This window comes from Coffea arabica, chromosome 1c, assembly GCF_036785885.1.
Source record: "Coffea arabica cultivar ET-39 chromosome 1c, Coffea Arabica ET-39 HiFi, whole genome shotgun sequence".
NCBI classification, from domain to species: domain Eukaryota; kingdom Viridiplantae; phylum Streptophyta; class Magnoliopsida; order Gentianales; family Rubiaceae; genus Coffea; species Coffea arabica.
Window position 1 is genome coordinate 2,577,464 of NC_092310.1, and position 18,766 is coordinate 2,596,229.

Consider the following 18,766-nt stretch of genomic DNA (forward strand, 5'->3'; position numbering starts at 1 on the left):
GATCTAATGATCTTCAAGTTACAAGTGGAGTTTACGAAAACAGATTTTGTGATCTTGAAGTCCAAGAAAAATACCGGTTGATCCATTAATGGTCACTATGAAGTTCTACAATTCGGTTAAGAAGGACGTTCTGCAATTGGATTAACAACAAAAAGGAGAGAACAAAAAAGAAATTTAAAAATGATAAAATATTCAAATTTTAATGTAATATCCATTCCTGACAAATATCTACCAAGCGCTTGTTACTGTATTGATACCTTGACCACTACCCAATCAAAATCCATACTAATTTTTTTGTAAATGATTCCAATTATAATTCCGATTCCTAAACATGAACCAAGCGGCCCTAAATGTATACATCCGTTCAGCTCGACAGCGGTTTAATCAACTCCGTTTTCCTCTTTGAATCCACCTTTAAGAGTATATTCGTGCCATGGGCGGGGGAAGATGTGCACCCTGAGCTTCACCACATGCTACATCCGCCTAGTACGCTAAATAATACTCTGCCCCCTTTCCCAAGACGAGCCCTCAGAACTCCGTTCTACAGTAGGTGCGCTTAAAACTTCTCTTGATTGGGGAAATCAGAAATGTTGGGGTTTGCAGCAGCAAGGCTCTTGGAGCAAGAGCATTTCTCATCTTCGAGGAGAAGAGTATCTCATCTTCGAGTAGAAGAGTATAAGATGGAATTTCATCAGCGGCTTAACCGCAAAATACCCACCTAAAAATGCAGGTTCTTGTTCGTCATTGGTGGTTTTAGTCATCAGAAAACCAGGTTCTTTGTTGAAGTTTCTTCTCATGCTTTCTTTATTTGGGAATGCTTCGTTAGCATGTTTTTAGAAGTTCATTATGCGATTATCCATGGAATACGTTCGATGCCCATAGTTGTCTGCCAAAAAGCAGAAATCCCTTTTACATTTAGGCTTCTTGATTTCACAGTATCTCGAGACCTGCTGTTTATGTACTGAAAGATTGAAATAAAGAAAAGTACTGATGGCTGATCCTCCAGAAAAGAAGATGCTTAAAAGAATCCCAGATGGTGATAATATGGACAGGTTGAGTGCACTTCCGAACTGTGTTCTGCTTCGCATCCTTTCGCGTTTCAAGACAAAAGATGCTGCAGCAACCTCAGTTCTGTCCACTAGATGGAGAGATCTTTTTGTTTCTCTTCCTGATGTTGATCTAAGTTTCCGTGTGGATGGTGATGCTTCTGACCGTGATAGGATGTTCTCTGATTTTACAGATTTTGCCAATAGAGTGGTTCGACAGCGGAATAAGGCTTCAATTGGAACGATTGTAGTCGATGTGATGCATTTTGTTAAAAGTTACCGCCTGGCTTTTGAGTCATTGTTGATATCTGCCGCTGCTGCACTTTCTTCTTGCAATGTCCAACAACTCCTTATTTCGGTTCGAATGGATAAAACAACTGAGCGATTCTCTATACCTATTCCACCTGGAATTTTTTCATCTAAAACTCTGGTTTCTTTAACAGTGGACATTGAGGTGGATTGGAATGCCCCTGATTTTGTTTGGTTGCCAAACCTCAAGTATCTTTACTTATTTGAATTCAGATTGGTAGATGAAGATTCTATTCAGAGGCTACTTCAAGGTTGCCCTTTGCTTGAACAACTGATGTTATTTGTGCAACCTTTCAGCTATGAGAGTGAGAGTGAAGAAGGCATTGAAGTTGAAGTTCTTCATATCTCGAGTCCCTCATTGAAGAGCCTGGTGCTCTCTTGGAATGCAAAAGTTGAATTAGAGTTCACTGTTGTTGTGCAGTCAGAAAATCTTGAGTCTTTGTTATGCTCCCTCCAGGGGCAGCACAAAGTTACCATAGATGCCCCAAATCTGAAGTCCCTGACTGTTGAGGGTCATGTACTTGAAGTACACATAAATCAAAGTCTAGTATCTATTGACAAGGCAGTAGTACATGCCGAATTTCTGCATAATGTGACAAATGGCAGCGACTTATTTTCACGTGTTCAGCATGCTTTTAAGTTTATTAGTGGGTTGCAAAATGTGAAATCACTGAATTTGTCAGAGAACATTCTGAAGGTATGTTTTTCTTTTCTGTCTTCTTTAATTTCGATTGACTTCTGAGCTTCTTCTTCAAATTTTAATAGAAGAATTGGAACTTTGTTCTTACATAATTCTTCTTCTTATATGCATGAAGGCTCTCTATTTCTCTCAACCAGCATTTATGTGATTGGGAACGACCTCCGAGGGGTGGAGGAGTTTGAGTTTGTTCTGCCAGAGGCTATTTAAATAGGCTTCTTTGAACATCATAGGAAGACAGATATCCTGATCTTTATAAAGGATGAATAGGAACTTAGGTTATGAGTTTGTTCTGCCAGAGGCTATTTAAATAGGCTTCTTTGAACATCATAGGAAGACAGATATCATGATCTTTATAAAGGATGAATAGGAACTTAGGTTAGTTGATTTTGTTGGAAAAATTGAAAATATTTGATCAAAGAAGACTTTTGGTGGAGATATAGTGCTTTTCTTAGTATTCATTAGAATTGTTACCATGGGATTTTGTCATTCAACAAAACCTGAAGTCCCTTACTGTTGAGGGTCATGTACTTGAAGTACACATAAATCAAAATCTAGTATCTATTGACGAGGCAGTAGTACGAGCTGAATTTCTGTCTAATGTGACAAATCACAGTGACTTATTTTTACGTAGTCAGCGTGCTTTTAAGTTTCTTAGTGGGTTGGTAAATGTGAAATCACTTTATTTATCGGAGACGATTCTCCAGGTATGTTTCTTCTTTTCTTTCTTTTTTAGTTTGGCTTCATTTCAGAGCTTTATCTTCCACCTATAATAGGAAAATTGGAACTTCGTTCTTACTTAATTCTACTTATATGCATGAAGGCTCTGTATTGTTCTCAACGGGTCTTGCCAAAATTCAAAGACTTGAACAAATTGAAGCTCAGTCATTTTCGTTGCCATGCATTTCCTCGCAATCCTTATTCTAAAGTGTTGTCAAGCTTATTTGAAAGTTCACCCAACCTTGAAGTGCTTATCATTGATGAAGTAAGTTGTGATGGACAATTTTGTTGCATAGTTAATTCAATCATATTTTGCTGCCTCTGATCTACTTGGAATGGACAGGTCCTCAAGGACAGTGAAGACGAGGAACTTGATTCTGTTTTTCAAGAGGTTCTCTCATTAGCTTTTGTTGGACAACTTAAGGAAATAGAAATCAGAAGTTTTGAGGGGGAGGAACATGAATTCAAGCTGATAGAGTACTTTTTGAAGAATGGAAAATCTTTAAAGAAGATGGATCTCATTAGAGACAGTTGGAAGACTGAATCAGATGGTTGTCACAGGATATTGTCATCCAAGAAGTGTGCGGTGGATTGCCAGATTCTGTTCATAACGAAATGGGATTTGCTGCAGAGCTTATTTCTTAAAAGGCACTGAAACTCTTCCTGTAATGATACTGTCGTTTATATTCTTCTTGTTCTTTTCTTTTTCCCCCTTATGACCAGTGTTTTTTGATTTTTGTTGGTCAAGACCAGACTAAAACTTCAATAATTTCATGCGCATGTAAAAATAGTTTTAGAACTTGTTTATTAAGTTCACCTTGTGGCATTCTTGATGCTGTTGGTGCCATGATGATCACATCATTTAGTTTCAGAGCTAGAAATTTTTGGCTTCATAACTAACATCTTGTAGCAAAATATTTATTGCTTAATAGAACTATACTTTGAAAGTTAGTGTGTTAAAGTGCCAAAGAGAAGAATAATAGCTGGGGAAATATAAGGTCTTAAGTAGAACCTTCACTTTGGAGGTATTGCTAAACCAGTCTGTTGCTCTTTTTTCTCTCAATTTCATTGCCCATGCTAGCAAAATGATACAAAAAATGCTCATACTTCGTAACGTTAAGTTATTATGAGATTTTAGCCTTTTTTACCATAGAGTTCACTGCAGTTTGCAGTACTTCCAAATCTCTCTCTCTCTCTGTACCTTTCACAAGACAAGGCTGTGAATGCTATGAAATCATTGCAATCCTTTGTACCAATTAGTCAACTTGCTGGTTAAGTGAACTCCTTTTAAGATTGATGCAAGGCTCATCCCATGCAGAAAGGTCTGGTTCAGGACTGTATGAAACTGCTGGAGCATATTGAGGAGGATTAGATATGTTCTTACAGTTGTGAAGGTGAAATGATTACAGATATTGTACTCTGCAAGAAGATTTTGAGGTATTAATACTGTCATATTACCAGTTATTCAAATCTGACCTAAACATTGAAGTAGCAATCTGGAGACACATAATCCAAAATGGCCATGAGTGTTTGATGAAGTATAAATGTAAGATTCAAATCTTAGGAACTTGTAGATTTCAGTTTTAGAGTATACTTCGCGAAGGATTGTATCATTATATGAAGATTGTGGCATATTCTTATCTTTGGCAGCCAAAAAAAAAAAGGATAAAAGTACTCAATCGAGCCTAGGTCTTATTGCATATATTGTAAATGAACAAACAAGGATTATCAACTGTGCTTATTGTAGAAGTAGATGATAAGAATCCAGATTGGTCAAAGATTTGAGTGTTGAAAAATTGTTGATAGGGTTGAAAGATATAATAAGATTGAACTCGGTAAGACCCTGATCTATTTAGTTCATCAACTAATCTAGTAAATCTTTAATAGTCTTTTGTAATCTAAAAACTTTAAGCTTAGTTAGTTTTTCAACTAATTAAATAAAACTTGAATAGTCTTTTTTTATAAAATATTAAACTAATCTTGATCTTGGTTGGAGAAAATAGCATGTAATTTACTATTTATATTTAAAACTTTTAAATTACTTGAGCTCTACTCAAATTTAGTTCGATAATAACAATCGTTTGAGCTTAGTTCATTTCGGTTCAGTTCATTGAAAAAAGAAAATCAAACATGAACATAATTTCAAATTTGTTGCAACAATTAAACATGATTAAGGTTTGAATTGTGAGCAATTGCCATGATTCGACTCATTCTTCACAGTGCACTAAATTCTGCACTTTATATGCACCCTTGAAACCAACTACTCCTAAAGTAGTTGGGCACCATGGAGAACTTTTGGGTGCAAGCCAATAAATCAAATTTCTTGGCTTGTATTTTTGTCTAAAATTTTTTGAAAATTTCACCCGTAGGTGCATAAGCACTCATCTAGTTTGGCAGTAGTTCAACTCCCTCCAAGTTTACCTTTAACCCTTTTGGATCCATCCCTTTTCCCTAGTGTAAAGTTCTGCCAATCCCCTTCAAGTTTCTCTTTTGGATATAAGTCAAGGAATCAAATTCCTTAACTTGCATTCTTGTCCAAAAATTCTTGAAAATTTCACCAAAAGGTGCATAGGCACCCATCTGGTTCGATGCCATTTTAATCCCTTCCAAGTTTTCTTTTGACCCCTTTGGGTCCACCTGTCCCTCGATGTAAAGTACTGCTGACTCATTTTACTAATGTAGAGTAGGAGTAAATATATACATCCATTTAGCTTGATGACAGTTCAATCACCTCCATTTTTTTTTTCCTTTAGATCCACCCTTAAGAGCACGTGTAAAATAGAAACTATCGTGTCATGGCAGGAGAAGGTATGCACCCTCGAGCTTTACCACATGCTACATGTGCCTAGTAGACCAAGAACATCCACAATGATTTACTCTTTAAGTGTAATCCACATGTCACGTCAACATTCTACTTTTTTCTCTTTTATTACACTTCCACTCACAATGGATTACACTCCACAAGGTGTAATAACAGGAGTCTACAATTAAATCAAACATTTATTTTAATAATGCATAACTCATATCCCATAAATAAATAAAGTAATTTTTAAAAATAATTTTGTTATTTTTGAAAAATAAAGTATTAACTTTCATTAAATTTTTTACCTTTTGAATTTTTTATTTTCTAAAAATAATATTATTAATTTCTAAGTTTGAACAATATATCTTTTTCTATCTCTCAAAATTAATATATTGTTATTTTTTGAAAAATAATTATGCAGAACATTAAAGAAATATGTGATACCTCAAATGCGAAGATATCATAATAATCCATACTTAATTAACAATTCTTTATGTAATTAGTTGAACTCCATAACATAACTAGTTTTGTACCTGTTCGTTAAACGGGAATCGTCTAAAAATAATAAACTATTTAGTTAATTTTATAAAAATATTGATATAAAATACAAATTTAATTTAAAAGTGCAGTAAATAGTATCAAATAATATTTTACTTTTCAAAAACTTGTTTTTGTTTTTCTTCTATTTGAACATTCTCCTCGATTTGTCCGCGCTAATCAGCATTTATTGATTTTTCATTATCACTGCATGATAGCAAAGCAGGATAACTAAGTATAAAACAATAAATGATTTATCGCATTCAAGGTTGTGTATAACAATACGTAAAGATTATAATTTAAAAAAGTAAAATAGTATATTAAATCTACCTTCTCATGCAAATCTTTTTATGAGAATTCCCTTCCTCTGTGGTTTTTGTTGAACCCTCTGATGAATGATTCATATGAAGTGCATTGAAATGTTGTTGATTAGAATCATCTGTTATACTAATTGGGATCTGGGAAGAAAATACTTCAGGTTGGTATTGGTTGTCGGTTCCACCAATTTGATAATGATTTATCAAAATTAAAGGCAAAAATATTATGTGAGATATAATATGTGAAATATAAGAGAAATTTATTGCACATTACCTGTGAAAAGCATGAAATGCGTTTCTCTCCCGAAATCACGGTGGAGCCATCTAGTCACTGTAAATCTATTACTACCTTGTTCCAAATTGTAATTGTTCAACTTGATTTGGAACACAAAAGATTTTCACGTGATTTTATTTATAATTGATGACACGATTTCATTGCTAAATCCTTACTAAAAATGAAATGCATAATAAAATTTTTTTTGTTAGAATATTCAATGACTGAGATAAGTGTCTGATTGTCTACTATTATTAAAAATATTTTAAAAAATTAGATATAAGTTTACCTTGTTAAATTCTTCAAGACAAAAGAAAGTTTGTATTCTATTATTCTTTCAGCCTCTTGATCAAATATAACAAACCAAGCACTACAGGTTGCATCACTTGCCAAGACTTTTAACATATACATGTATAAATACACATATTCTAAAAGTTATGTTTATGTAGATATTGTAGCAATTAAAATGATAAAAAATTAATACCTACGACATACCTTAATTTGGGATACTCCACATTTTGATTGCAAGTATTGCACACAAAATTAGATCCTTCTAATGTCACTTTTCTCTGACATTTTGGACATGCTTTGTAGTACAGTTGAGTTGACTGTTGAAATCAACTTTCAAAATCGTCACTTTGGAAGTGTAAACCAATTCCTAGATAAATGACCAATTTAAGCAGTCAATTTAAATAATTAATATTTTTAATTGTGAAAACTAATGTGCTATAATTGTAACTTGCAACTTTAATTGTACCTCTGTTTGAACACCGGTCATTATCTGATATATTTCTGATAATAATTTTTTATTCTTAAACATTAGTTGCTGTATAGCTTCTCGCGTTTTGGAGGATGTAAAACCTCAATAGTTTGAGGAGCAGTGCTATCAATGCTAATAACAATCTTATCTTAATTACTTATATACAATATATATGAAAAAATTAAACAAACATTTAATAAAGATATATAGCTTTACCAATTCAAATAATCTGCAAATTCGGAAATATTTAGATTCATATATATTCGTGTGGCAATTGTTGATGACAGATAGTATGAACCTGAGTAACAATTTATCGTGAGATCCATTAAGAATGCTAATGAAAAGAAATAACAATATGTTTATTATGAGAAATTCGCTGATGTTTATGTCATTACCTCTGAATTGTTTAACTGTCACTGAAGAGATCACCAACACTAATGGTTGATCAGACACCAAAATAGTCTCATCATCGAACTGATTCGATGTTGTTCCCCATAATGTGACATTAATGCTTTCACCACTTCAATATAAAGCACTCAAAATTAATACTTGAATAGAAATTACTCAAAATTAATTGTTCAAATAATAATATGAGCTGATCTTCATATTATAACTAATTTATTTAGCAGACTAAATTAAAAAAAAATGCAGCAACTACCTTTTATTAGTAATTGCAATATCTCGTTTTTTTACAGTTCCATTACTCTTCGAAACTTCATAAATTGGTCTCACTTTAGAAAGTCTTCCCACCACATCTATATTACACACAAATGAATAAGTATAACACATATAGTTATCTAGGAATCACTATTTTCAAATGAATAAAATTAAAAATAGTATTTATAAAAGTAGTATTTACCCTATCAACTTATTACGTCATACCTGATAAGAATGTAAAAGTTTGACGTCGTGAAGAGAGGTCATTGAAATCGATGAATTCAAATTTGTGAAATTTTATTGAACTCATTCGACCATCAAGCTTTTTCACTAGAGTTGTATAAGTGAAATAAATATTATGCTTATTGTGCACAACATTCCAAGATTGTTTTCTTTGTGTCACTCTAAATTTCTCCAAAATATAGACATTTCCCTCAAGTAGTTGTGGTCGAAACCTTTGTACCAAATTTTTTGGTACAATAGCTACCATATGATTATTGTGACGCCCCCACTTCTCCCTAAGGCGCACCAAAGGGTATCCGCGGAACGCCTGCCTAGCTCTCGCTAGGACTCAAGCAATAACGTTCAACCTTAAAGCGATACTAGATACCAAAATCAAATTAATACGAATACATATAGTGCGGAAACGTTCATGCTTAACAATATCCATCCATTACCCAACCTGTCAGCATATGGCTCTGATGCCAACTGTGACAGTTTTCATGGTCACATCACAAGGTACCTATCCGCTTGCCACCCGCACGTCGTGCGTTCATAATACAACTTAAATTTCAAAATATATATCACAGATATCCGAATGATACATTAAACTTCCAAAGTACAATCATAAAGGGGTCAAGCCAAAATACACCTGAAACCCTAAAACAAAATATATCCAAAAGGAGATTTCTCCGCGTTAACTCCATTTCCAGTCCTGTTAAGGAAAACAAGTCTACAGGGTGAGCAAAACGCTCGTGAGGCCAAGGACACACATGCAAGCACATTGTTCAAATAACAATCTCAACTTTATCAAATAAAACCGTGATATTTCAATAAAGTACCATTTGAGCAGGAAAAATAATCAGAAACAATTCAAGGATATAGTAGCTCTCAGGAGCTAAGTTCCACTCGCTCTGCCGATGTCATTCGTATACTTTCCCGCATTGACCCTCCTGTCAACCGGGTCGGTATTTCCATTTCCGTAGATCACCACTTACTTCCCTCCGTCCACCGTACACCCCAAGGGCCCACAAGTCTATTATAAGGCGATACTTTACGAGTATGCCAAGCAGGACCTCTTATTAGGTCGAGCTTATAATCTCATGGCTCGCCCAAGTTCCCGACCAAGCCCATTGCCGGCTCGAGTTCAAGGTCGGCCTATGAGTTTGGGCGTCCCCCATTCATTTGGAAGTCGAGGAGGTTCACTCCAACGACATATGTAACCATTACATAGCATTGCATTTCATTCATTCATTCAATACATTTCATTCAATACATTTCATTCATTCATTCAATACATTTCATTCATTCATTGGAAATCAGAACGGATGCGATAAAGTACACACCCGCCCTTATTTTTAAAATCTCTAATAATTACCACAATTAAGCAAGTATCAAAGATTCACACACTTGACACTCACCGAGCAATTTAATAAAGATTATTCGCTGGAGTTCAAGTGTCCATGGTGAAATCCTCTTGAAGGTCTCCTTGTGTGCCTGGCAGTTAATGGTGGATAATTACTCAAGTATCTCAATTATCAAGTAAGATTGTACATTAGTACGATCTAAGGAATATTTCACAAAAATGAACCTCAATTACTCGTAAATCGAGGTTCAACTTGCGTTTTATGAAGTATAATATTAGTTGAGTTTTTTATCATGAAAATCGTGGGCAAAACGTTTAGATAATATCAAAAGTGTAAAGAGTTCTTGAAAACTCTATTTCTTTGAAATTGGAAAATTTTCAGCTTTATCATGAATCTTTGAAAAATCGTAACTCACTCGGTACAAGTCGAAAATTGGAAAACTTTATACCGTTGGAAACCTCTTAGAAAGTACTATAAGTTCCTAGAAGGCACTTTTCCATGAATCGAAGTGGAAAGTGCTCAAAATGAGCTTGAAGGTGCAGGGTTGGTTCACAAGGCAGAATGAGGTTGGATTTTGGCCAACTTTGAAAATTCGGCACGATTCGTACGTTGCAAACCGGCCTCTGAATTTTGCAGCTCAATTAGTGTTGCAAGTGAAGTTTATAACAAAACAAGCGGATCAAGAATCGGAGTTTCGAGCACCGAGATACGGTAGCCCGAAGTTGAGCAAATTCAAGACTGGATGAGAATTTTCCAGATTTGAACCTCTAACTTTAGTAATTCAATTGGGTATCGAAACGAACTTGAATCGGCACCAAAATTGGCAGTATTTCAATACTATGTGGAAGGTATCTCTCTATCGAATTTTGGGGAAAAATACCTTCGGCAAGGTCGTTAATTAGCCAACCAAAGTTCAAGAAAAATCCTAAGGCAATCTGCCTTTGACTTTCATTTTCCAAATTTCCAATCGTTTAACCAAGAAAGTTATCCAACCATGGTTCATTTGTGAAATAAGGGTCTAAGATACATCCATGATACCTTTGGTAAGTGTTTAATATCAAAAACATCAACTAACAAGTTCACTCCAAGATTTTGTTCCAAACCAGTCCAAAGATTAGGGTTTTCCAAAACAGAGCAGTCCACTTGTTTCAGTCACAACTCAGTCAATATAGATCGAAATCGAGCATGGCTTACGCCGTTGGAAAATACATTCATAGAGTTAAAATATCACAGAAGAAATCGTTTCCAAATTCGGCACCCATCTGATTCAAATTCGGGCATCAAGTTGCTGCCTGAACACTTCATTCCAGATGAACAGAGTAACAGGACAGCGAACGTAAAACATTTGGTTCGGCTCGCTCACAAAGAATCAGAACGTTCATTATATACCAAATTAAAGCTAGGAATGTCTAGTTTCAAACGCCACCGACAGCACATGATTTCGACATCCGAGGACAGAGTTATAGCCAAAATACTACTGCTGGTCAGAGCATACGCGAATCAGTTTTCCAGATTTGCTGGTTTCGAACAAAAATTCATTTGCCCATTCAAACCTCATTATTTTTCAATGAAATTTTTCACACATCTAATACATCCTACAAACATCCAATTCAAGCAATTAAACCATTAAAAATTGGCCTGGAAATGGCCGAACATGGCAGGGGCAAAATCGGAAATTTTAGCTTCTTACACCCAATGAAGTTCCTACTAATTACCCACCACTAATGCATCATTATAATCACTAAACCAACAATATAATCACCATTACTTATCACATCAGCAACAACAACCCAAGTGTGGGAATTCCAAGAGCCCACAATCACATTTTTACACCATAATCAAGTAACTAAGTGCATGCATGAGCTTAATCTTGCCATATAATCTCCAAAAGATAAGAATCCAAGGGTTGATCATTACCTACTCCTTTGGTTTGCAAGGTCAGAATTTTCGGCCCTCTTGAAGCTCCAAGAAACCGTGAAAGCTCCCCTCCTCCTTAGCTAGATATAATCTCCAAGAGGTTTGCTAAGTGGTCTCCAAGTTTGGTGTGATTTGGAGGTGATTTGGGGTGGTTTTTGGGGAAGATTAGTGTGCAGAATTTTTTTTGAACAAGGAGTTAGAGAGAGAGGGTGTCTTGGCCGGCCATGAGGAGAGAGAAGAGAGAGTGTGTTTGATCCAAGTTAGCTTCCAAGAGAAGGTGCAATGTGTGGTGCAAAATCACCCAAAAGTCAACTCTCATTAGGGGCCGTTTGGTACGATTACGGCTCGATTTTTCGCGCGTTTGGTTCACTAGTGCACTAAACCTCCAAGGCATATCTACTCATGTAAATATTATTCACTCTTAATTGTCCAGGAATAAGGGTCTAAAGTCCCTCAAATGAAGCCGCGCGTGTGAAAACGCGTATCGTCAAATTTAACGCTATAACGCGAAACATTCGAAAAATTCTTATAACGATTGCACTACTAACTATCACTTGAATATTTATTCATAAGATTACCTATTTTAGGACCATAGTACAAGTCTCCAATATTCCAAGCTTATTGTGCTACTACGCGGATAAAAACTCCAAGTACTATTCACTATTTTTACTAAACGCGCTCTAGGAAATTAATTTTCGAAACGAATCCTTTTAAAAATATAACGAAGTTATATTACCATGTATTTAGGTCTAATAAGACTAGAAAATATTCCTCGTGGCAAAAATCCAATTAAATCATTTATTAAGCCATAAATTAGGTTTAAATAAAATAATAGTTTTTACGAGTCCTCACATGAGTCGAGTATTAACTCCTCAAATCTCCAATAAATTTGTATCCATACGTCTTTTGGAAAACTATCCACGCGTGAGTAGTATATGCTCACTTAGAACTTATTCACCTTTAATTCTCGATTAACTTTTCTTAATCTGCTATTGTCCGTTCTTAATTTCCCCAGGATAATCGTACTCTCGAATATAATATCACCTCGAAACACTCGTGTTCACTATCTCGCACTTAAACAATCCTTCCGAAAATTGAAATTGTTAACGGGACATTTTAAAAACACAATGAAGACATTATTCCATACGAATGGATTTAAAATGGTCGTAATAAATTATTTGGGGAAAACAGGTGGATAAATACTTAATGAAACCATTAATATTCGAAAAAAAATAAGAAATTTTTCGGGTCTTCACAATTATCCTAAAATAATTCAGACATCACAGATCAGGAAAAACTTGTCATGAAATAAACAAATTTAACTCAAATCAGTCATAGATGGATGAATGATGGTACTTAACTCAAATCAGTCACTGATCAAGAGTGAAAACCCAAAATCGATGTTTTAATGTGCCAACTGCATGCACTGAGAATACCTAACCATGAATTTGATGTTTGAAATCAATATATTAGAGACTATATGTAGTATAGGCATAATAAATAAGAATTGATAAGGATATAAAGAAATATTAATAAGAATATTAAAAGTAAGTTTATCTTGATATAAGTTGCTTAAAGTACGTAACTTTGGTTAGAAATTAAGAATCCTATAATATTAAGAATTCTTATAAGAAATAAAACCACAATCGTCCAAATAACTTTGGGTAAAAAATGAGACAATCTAGGTCTAGCGCCTCAGAATTTCCTCTAGCAAACTTCAGCCATAGGGGCCACAAACTCAAATGACAGCATCCTTTTAGATGTCTCATTTGCTCGTAAATGCATTTCAAATAGGAATTTATATTTGATTGTACGGGTTTATAGGAATTTACAAACCCGTGCTCAAATAGGAATTTATATTTGACCGTACGGGTCAAATACATATAGTTAATTGGATTCAATTAACTTTTTCTTTTCCATAAATTTCGTGCTATGCGCTATGTCTTGATAACGCATTTAATAATAAAATTTATTATTATGTCTTTTTTATTTATATTGCATTACTTTTCAGTTCCTTTTTTAGGTAGGGAATAAGAATCATATAATATTAAGAATTCTTATAGGAAATAAGAATTGATATACATCCAAACAAAAAAGGAGTAAGGCACGTAGGAAACCACTTGCTGTCTCATTAAACCACGTAGGAAAAAGAAAACATGAAAGGATAAGGATGAGAATACGACTTTATTATATAGGGCAAAAAACCTCAGCGGCCACTAAACTATTGGTCGGATTATATTTTGACCATCAAACTATTTTTTGTCAATAATTGGCCACTAAACAATCTAATCAGTAAATTCGTGACCATTTGATTGATAATTGCTCTTAATCTGAGAAATTAACAGTACACGTGGCAAAATACGGGGGTAATTTTATCTAACAACTATGCCACCGTATTCTCCTTTTAATTTCTTTCCTCAAACAATCACCGAATGGAAAATTATATGGAGGAAAAAATAGGGACTCAATTGGGAGCCCCAAATCTTCAGCCCCAAATCCAAGAAGCCGAAGAAGAAGACAAGAATGTCGAGGCGCTCTGCTAAACCTAGATGCTTCTGCAAATTAACAGCAACGATGAAGACCTCATGGACAAATTGGAACCCAGCAAGAAGATATGTGGTCTGCCCAGGAGAGGTAAGATTTTTTCTGGAAATGATGCCTTTACCAGAAGAAGAGTGAGCTCTGAAAGCCATCTTGCGGAGAAGCTCCTAGCCTTCGTCTGGGTTAAGAAATCTCATCCGGTGAATGAATCCTTTGTCGTCGGCTGATAAAGAAGCAATCTTGTCTGCAACTCCGACATCCCGAGTGGTGAGCAGCACTCTGCTGGCGGTTGGTTCTTGAGACAAAAGTGCAATGCGGAGGCACTCCCAAGCATCGGCAGAGCAGACATCATCCAAAACAATCAAGAATTTCTTGGACTGCAGGAACCGGTAAAGCTTCTGAGCCAAGTCCAAATCTGAAAATGGGGCCATATCATCCTTGGCTCGGCAGACATGGTGCAGCAGCAAATCTTCCAAAATTTTTCTGGTGCGGAAGTCCTTCCCCACCATAGCCCAAGCAAAGCAATCAAAATGGCGGCCACTTAAAACCTCCCATCTTGCTTTACTGTCTAATCCACTAAAAATTACCCGGCACTTTTGCCGCGTGTACTGCTAATTTCACAGATTAAGAGTAATTATCGATTAAATGGTCACGAATTTACTGATTAAGTTGTTTAGTGGCCAATTGCAGACGAAAAATAATTTAATGGCCAAAATATAATCTGACCAATAGTTTAGTGGCCGCTGAGATTTTTTGTCCTATTATATATATATATATATATATATATATATATATATATATATATGATATTACATAATTTAAATCAAATAAAATCAGAATAATAACATAATATTACATAATTCTTTTGTCAGACTGCTAAATTTTGATCCTGGCTGGCCCACCTATTACATGCATCATCAGAATGATGCGTGTAATGGACCCATATTTTGTCAAGCATTGCAGTCAGCCTTGTTTGGAAGATGAATTTTTTGGGAGTTTGTCTAAAATTTTACTGTAATTTACTGTAAAAGTTTTTAAAATTTTTTTTAAAATATGTAGATTTTTGAATATTTTGAAGTGTATAGTTTAAAATTTTTGAAAATTTTTTTGAGATTACTGTAGTTAAAGTTTTTAAAAAATTTATAGCAGATAAACTTGATAAAAAACTTGGGTTCCAAACAAGGATATTCCGTTGGAGATGCTCTAAATAGTACCGTACTCCCTTTTCCCGAAACGAGCCCTTAAAACTCCCTTCTTCGGCTGGTGGGTTAAAAACTTCTCTTGATTGGGGAAATAAATGTTGGGGTTTACAGCAGCCAGGCTTTTGGAGCAAGAACATTTCTCATCTTCGAGGAGAAGAGTATGTCACCTTCGAGTAGAAGAGTATAAGATGGGATTTCATCAGCGGCTTAACCGCAAAATACCCACCTAAAAATGCAGGTTCTTGTTCGTCATTGATGGTTTTAGTCTTCAGAAAACCAGGTTCTTTGTTGATGTTTCTTCTCATGTTTTCTTTATCTGAGAATGCTTCGTTAGCATCTTTTTACAAGTCTATTGTGCGATTATACATGGAATGCCTTCGATGCCCATAGTTGTCTGCCAAAAAGCAGAATCCCTTTTACATTTAGGCTTGTTGATTTCACAGTATCTCGAGACCTGCTGTTTATGTACTGAAAGATTGAAATAAAGAAAAGTACTGATGGCTGATCCTCCAGAAAAGAAGATGCTTAAAAGGATCCCAGATGGTGATAATATCGACAGGTTGAGTGCACTTCCGAACTGTGTTCTGCTTCGCATCCTTTCGCGTTTCAGGACAAAAGATGCTGCAGCAACCTCAGTTCTGTGCACTAGATGGAGAGATCTTTTTGTTTCTCTTCCTGATGTTTATCTAAGTTTCCGTGTGGATGGTGATGCTTCTGACCGTGATAGGATGTTCTCTGATTTTGTAGATTTTGCCAATAGAGTGATTCGACAGCGGAATAAGGCTTCAATTGGAAAGATTGAAGTCGATGTGATGCATTTTGTTAAAAGTTACCGCCTGGCTTTTGAGTCATTGTTGATATCTGCAGCTGCTGCACTTTCTTCTTGCAATGTCCAACAACTCCATCTTTCAGTTCGAATGGATAAAACAACTGAGCGATTTTCTATACCTATTCCACCTGGAATTTTTTCATCTAAAACTCTGGTTTCTTTATCAGTGACCTTTGAGGTGGATTGGAATGTCCCTGATTTTGTTTGGTTGCCAAACCTCAAGAATCTTTACTTATTTGAATTCAGATTGGTAGATGAAGATTCTATTCAGAGGCTTCTTCAAGGTTGCCCTTTGCTTGAACAACTGATGTTATTTGTGCAACCTTTCAGCTATGAGAGTGAGAGTGAAGAAAGGATTGAAGTTGAAGTTCTTCATATCTCGAGTCCCTCATTGAAGAGCCTGCTGCTCTGTTGGAATGCAAAAGTTGAATTAGAGTTCACTGTTGTTGTGCAGTCAGAAAATCTTGAGTCTTTGTTTTGCTCCCTCCAGGGGCAGCATAAAGTTACCATAGATGCCCCAAATCTGAAGTCCCTGACTGTTGAGGGTCATGTGCTTGAAGTACACATAAATCAAAGTCTAGTATCTATTGACAAGGCAGTAGTACAAGCCGAATTTCTGCATAATGTGACAAATCACAGTGACTTATTTTTACGTAGTCAGCGTGCTTTTAAGTTTCTTAGTGGGTTGGTAAATGTGAAATCACTGAATATGTCAGAGAACATTCTGAAGGTATGTTTTTCTTTTCTGTCTTCTTTAATTTCGATTGACTTCTGAGCTTCTTCTTCAAATTTTAATAGAAGAACTGGAACTTTGTTCTTACATAATTCTTCTTCTTATATGCATGAAGGCTCTCTATTTCTCTCAACCAGCATTGCCAACTTTCAGAAACTTGATCAAGCTGGAGCTTATACCTGTCTATTGCTATTCTTTTCCTCGTAGCTGCATCTTACAGGTGTTATCAAACTTATTTGAAAGTTCCCCTAAACTTGAAGTGCTTATCTTCAGTGAGGTAAGTTGTGTTGGACACTTTAATTTCAGAGTTAATTGCTTTGTATTTTGCAGTCCCTTATATACTTAATATGAACAGGTGTTCAAGAACTACTTTGGCGAAGACGAGGAATTTGGTTCTGTTTTTCTGCAGGCGCTTCCACTAACTTTTATTGAACATCTTAAGGTAATTGAAATGACTAATTTTAGAGGGGAAGAACATGAATTCAAGCTGATAGAGTATTTTTTGAAGAACGGAAAATCATTGAAGAAGATGGCTCTCGAAAGAGAGGCTAGAGAGGATTGGAAGTGTGTACCAGAAGATTGTGAGAGGATATTGGCATTCAAGAAGTGCTCAGATGATTGTCAGATTGTATTAAAAAAGAAATGGGATCATATAACGTGCCCAAAATTCCGACAGTTGCTGAAACTATCTCCTTAGCGTATTCTTTGGTGGCAAACTGATAAATATATAATTCAACTGTAGAATAAGAAATTTTGGTTTCATGGATATAACATCTTTGAGCCAAATATTCTGTGTAATTGGATTCTAGTCGAAAATTTAGTATTAATGCGCTGGGAAAGGGTAACAGCTGAGTAGATTTGCAGTCTTTATGAGAACCTTCAGCTTAAAAGTTTTTCTGAATCAGTCAATTACTCCTTTTTTTTAATTTGATTTTGATGACCCCTGCTGTAGAAATGTCAGCAAGTTTTCAAGAGAATGCCGGTTTCTCTCAGGTTCTTCTCGGGGAAGACCTGATTAATTAACCAACAATTGCTTGACTAGATCTGAATATGGCTAAACAGGCGATTGAGATCCGTTATGACTACAATTTCTTTTGGTTGGAGTGATTAGTTCGTTGTTAAATTCATTAACTAGAAGTTTTGTTTAATGGGATATGATGGTTGGGGATAAATTGGAGAATGGAAATATGGTGAAAGATATTATATTGCACTTGGGAAATGGACAATGATTTGGACATATAGGTTTATGTACCTACACTTTGAGATTTTTCAGTTGACAAGCATGCATTTCTTCCTTTTACTTTGCCTTCCTCAATTTGAAGCTTCTCTTTCGAGTTACATGAGTATAGGACTTCATAATTGTAAGCACTCAATTGTTTGTCTTCTTCTCCGCTGTATGAAGGTACCTCATTACTCTCAAGTTACTGACTTTCAAAAATATTGACCATTCTGTCCCTTGGAACTCATTATCATCTTTATGTCCAAAAATATTGACCATTCTGTTCCTTGGAACTCATTATTATCTTTATGTACATGCCTATTTGTGGAAGACATCCCCAAGCTTACTTCATGCGACTCCTAATCTTGAACTGCATATCTTTCATCTAGTAACTCATGATTATCTGTTTGGTTGTAGAATTAATTTCAGATTCTTTTGCACTAACTAATTTTTGTAATCATTTATGTGATTGGGAACAACCTCAGAGGGATGGAGGAGTTTGAGTTTGTTCTGCCAGAGGCCATTTAAGTAGGCTTCTTTAAACATCATAGGAAGACAGATATCATGATCTTTATAAAGGATGAATAGGAACTTAGGTTAGTTGATTTTGTTGGAAAAA

At 35.4% G+C, this 18,766-nt stretch overlaps 2 protein-coding genes and 1 long non-coding RNA gene across 4 annotated transcripts; 2 read left to right on the forward strand and 1 right to left on the reverse strand.

Annotated features, from left to right (window-relative positions):
- Window positions 1-282: 282 nt before the first annotated feature.
- Window positions 283-3,723, forward strand: LOC113694822 (F-box/FBD/LRR-repeat protein At5g22660). The gene is made up of 3 exons (XM_027213748.2): window positions 283-2,052; window positions 2,876-3,037; window positions 3,116-3,723. Exons 1-3 carry the CDS (start codon window positions 991-993, stop codon window positions 3,425-3,427), a joined length of 1,536 nt encoding a protein of 511 aa, XP_027069549.2. The 5' UTR covers window positions 283-990; the 3' UTR covers window positions 3,428-3,723.
- Window positions 3,724-8,727: 5,004 nt separating this feature from the next.
- LOC113694907 (uncharacterized) lies at window positions 8,728-11,923 on the reverse strand. Its single transcript, XR_011842027.1, has 3 exons — window positions 11,624-11,923; window positions 9,761-9,836; window positions 8,728-9,054 (listed from the first exon to the last, which is right to left on the reverse strand). It is a non-coding gene; the product is annotated as an uncharacterized lncRNA (long non-coding RNA).
- Window positions 11,924-15,411: 3,488 nt separating this feature from the next.
- Window positions 15,412-17,854, forward strand: LOC113695019 (F-box/FBD/LRR-repeat protein At5g22660). Of its 2 annotated transcripts, XM_027214072.2 has the most exons (4): window positions 15,412-15,646; window positions 15,810-16,925; window positions 17,044-17,205; window positions 17,284-17,854. In XM_027214072.2, exons 2-4 carry the CDS (start codon window positions 15,864-15,866, stop codon window positions 17,623-17,625), a joined length of 1,566 nt encoding a protein of 521 aa, XP_027069873.2. In that variant the 5' UTR covers window positions 15,412-15,646; window positions 15,810-15,863; the 3' UTR covers window positions 17,626-17,854. The 2 variants fall into 2 exon arrangements, with proteins under 2 accessions (XP_027069873.2, XP_027069804.2); XM_027214003.2 differs by having other exon boundaries at window positions 15,412-16,925.
- Window positions 17,855-18,766: the final 912 nt, after the last annotated feature.

What these genes read in the sequence shown, in the direction of transcription:
- LOC113694822 (XM_027213748.2), top strand. Translation starts at nt 991, where the DNA reads ATGGCTGATCCTCCAGAAAAGAAGATGCTTAAAAGAATCCCAGATGGT. An exon ending in TGTCAGAGAACATTCTGAAG is followed by an intron (nt 2,053 to 2,875) that starts GTATGTTTTTCT and finishes ATATGCATGAAG; the next exon opens with GCTCTGTATTGTTCTCAACG. An exon ending in AAGTGCTTATCATTGATGAA is followed by an intron (nt 3,038 to 3,115) that starts GTAAGTTGTGAT and finishes TGGAATGGACAG; the next exon opens with GTCCTCAAGGACAGTGAAGA.
- LOC113695019 (XM_027214003.2), top strand. Translation starts at nt 15,864, where the DNA reads ATGGCTGATCCTCCAGAAAAGAAGATGCTTAAAAGGATCCCAGATGGT. An exon ending in TGTCAGAGAACATTCTGAAG is followed by an intron (nt 16,926 to 17,043) that starts GTATGTTTTTCT and finishes ATATGCATGAAG; the next exon opens with GCTCTCTATTTCTCTCAACC. An exon ending in AAGTGCTTATCTTCAGTGAG is followed by an intron (nt 17,206 to 17,283) that starts GTAAGTTGTGTT and finishes TAATATGAACAG; the next exon opens with GTGTTCAAGAACTACTTTGG.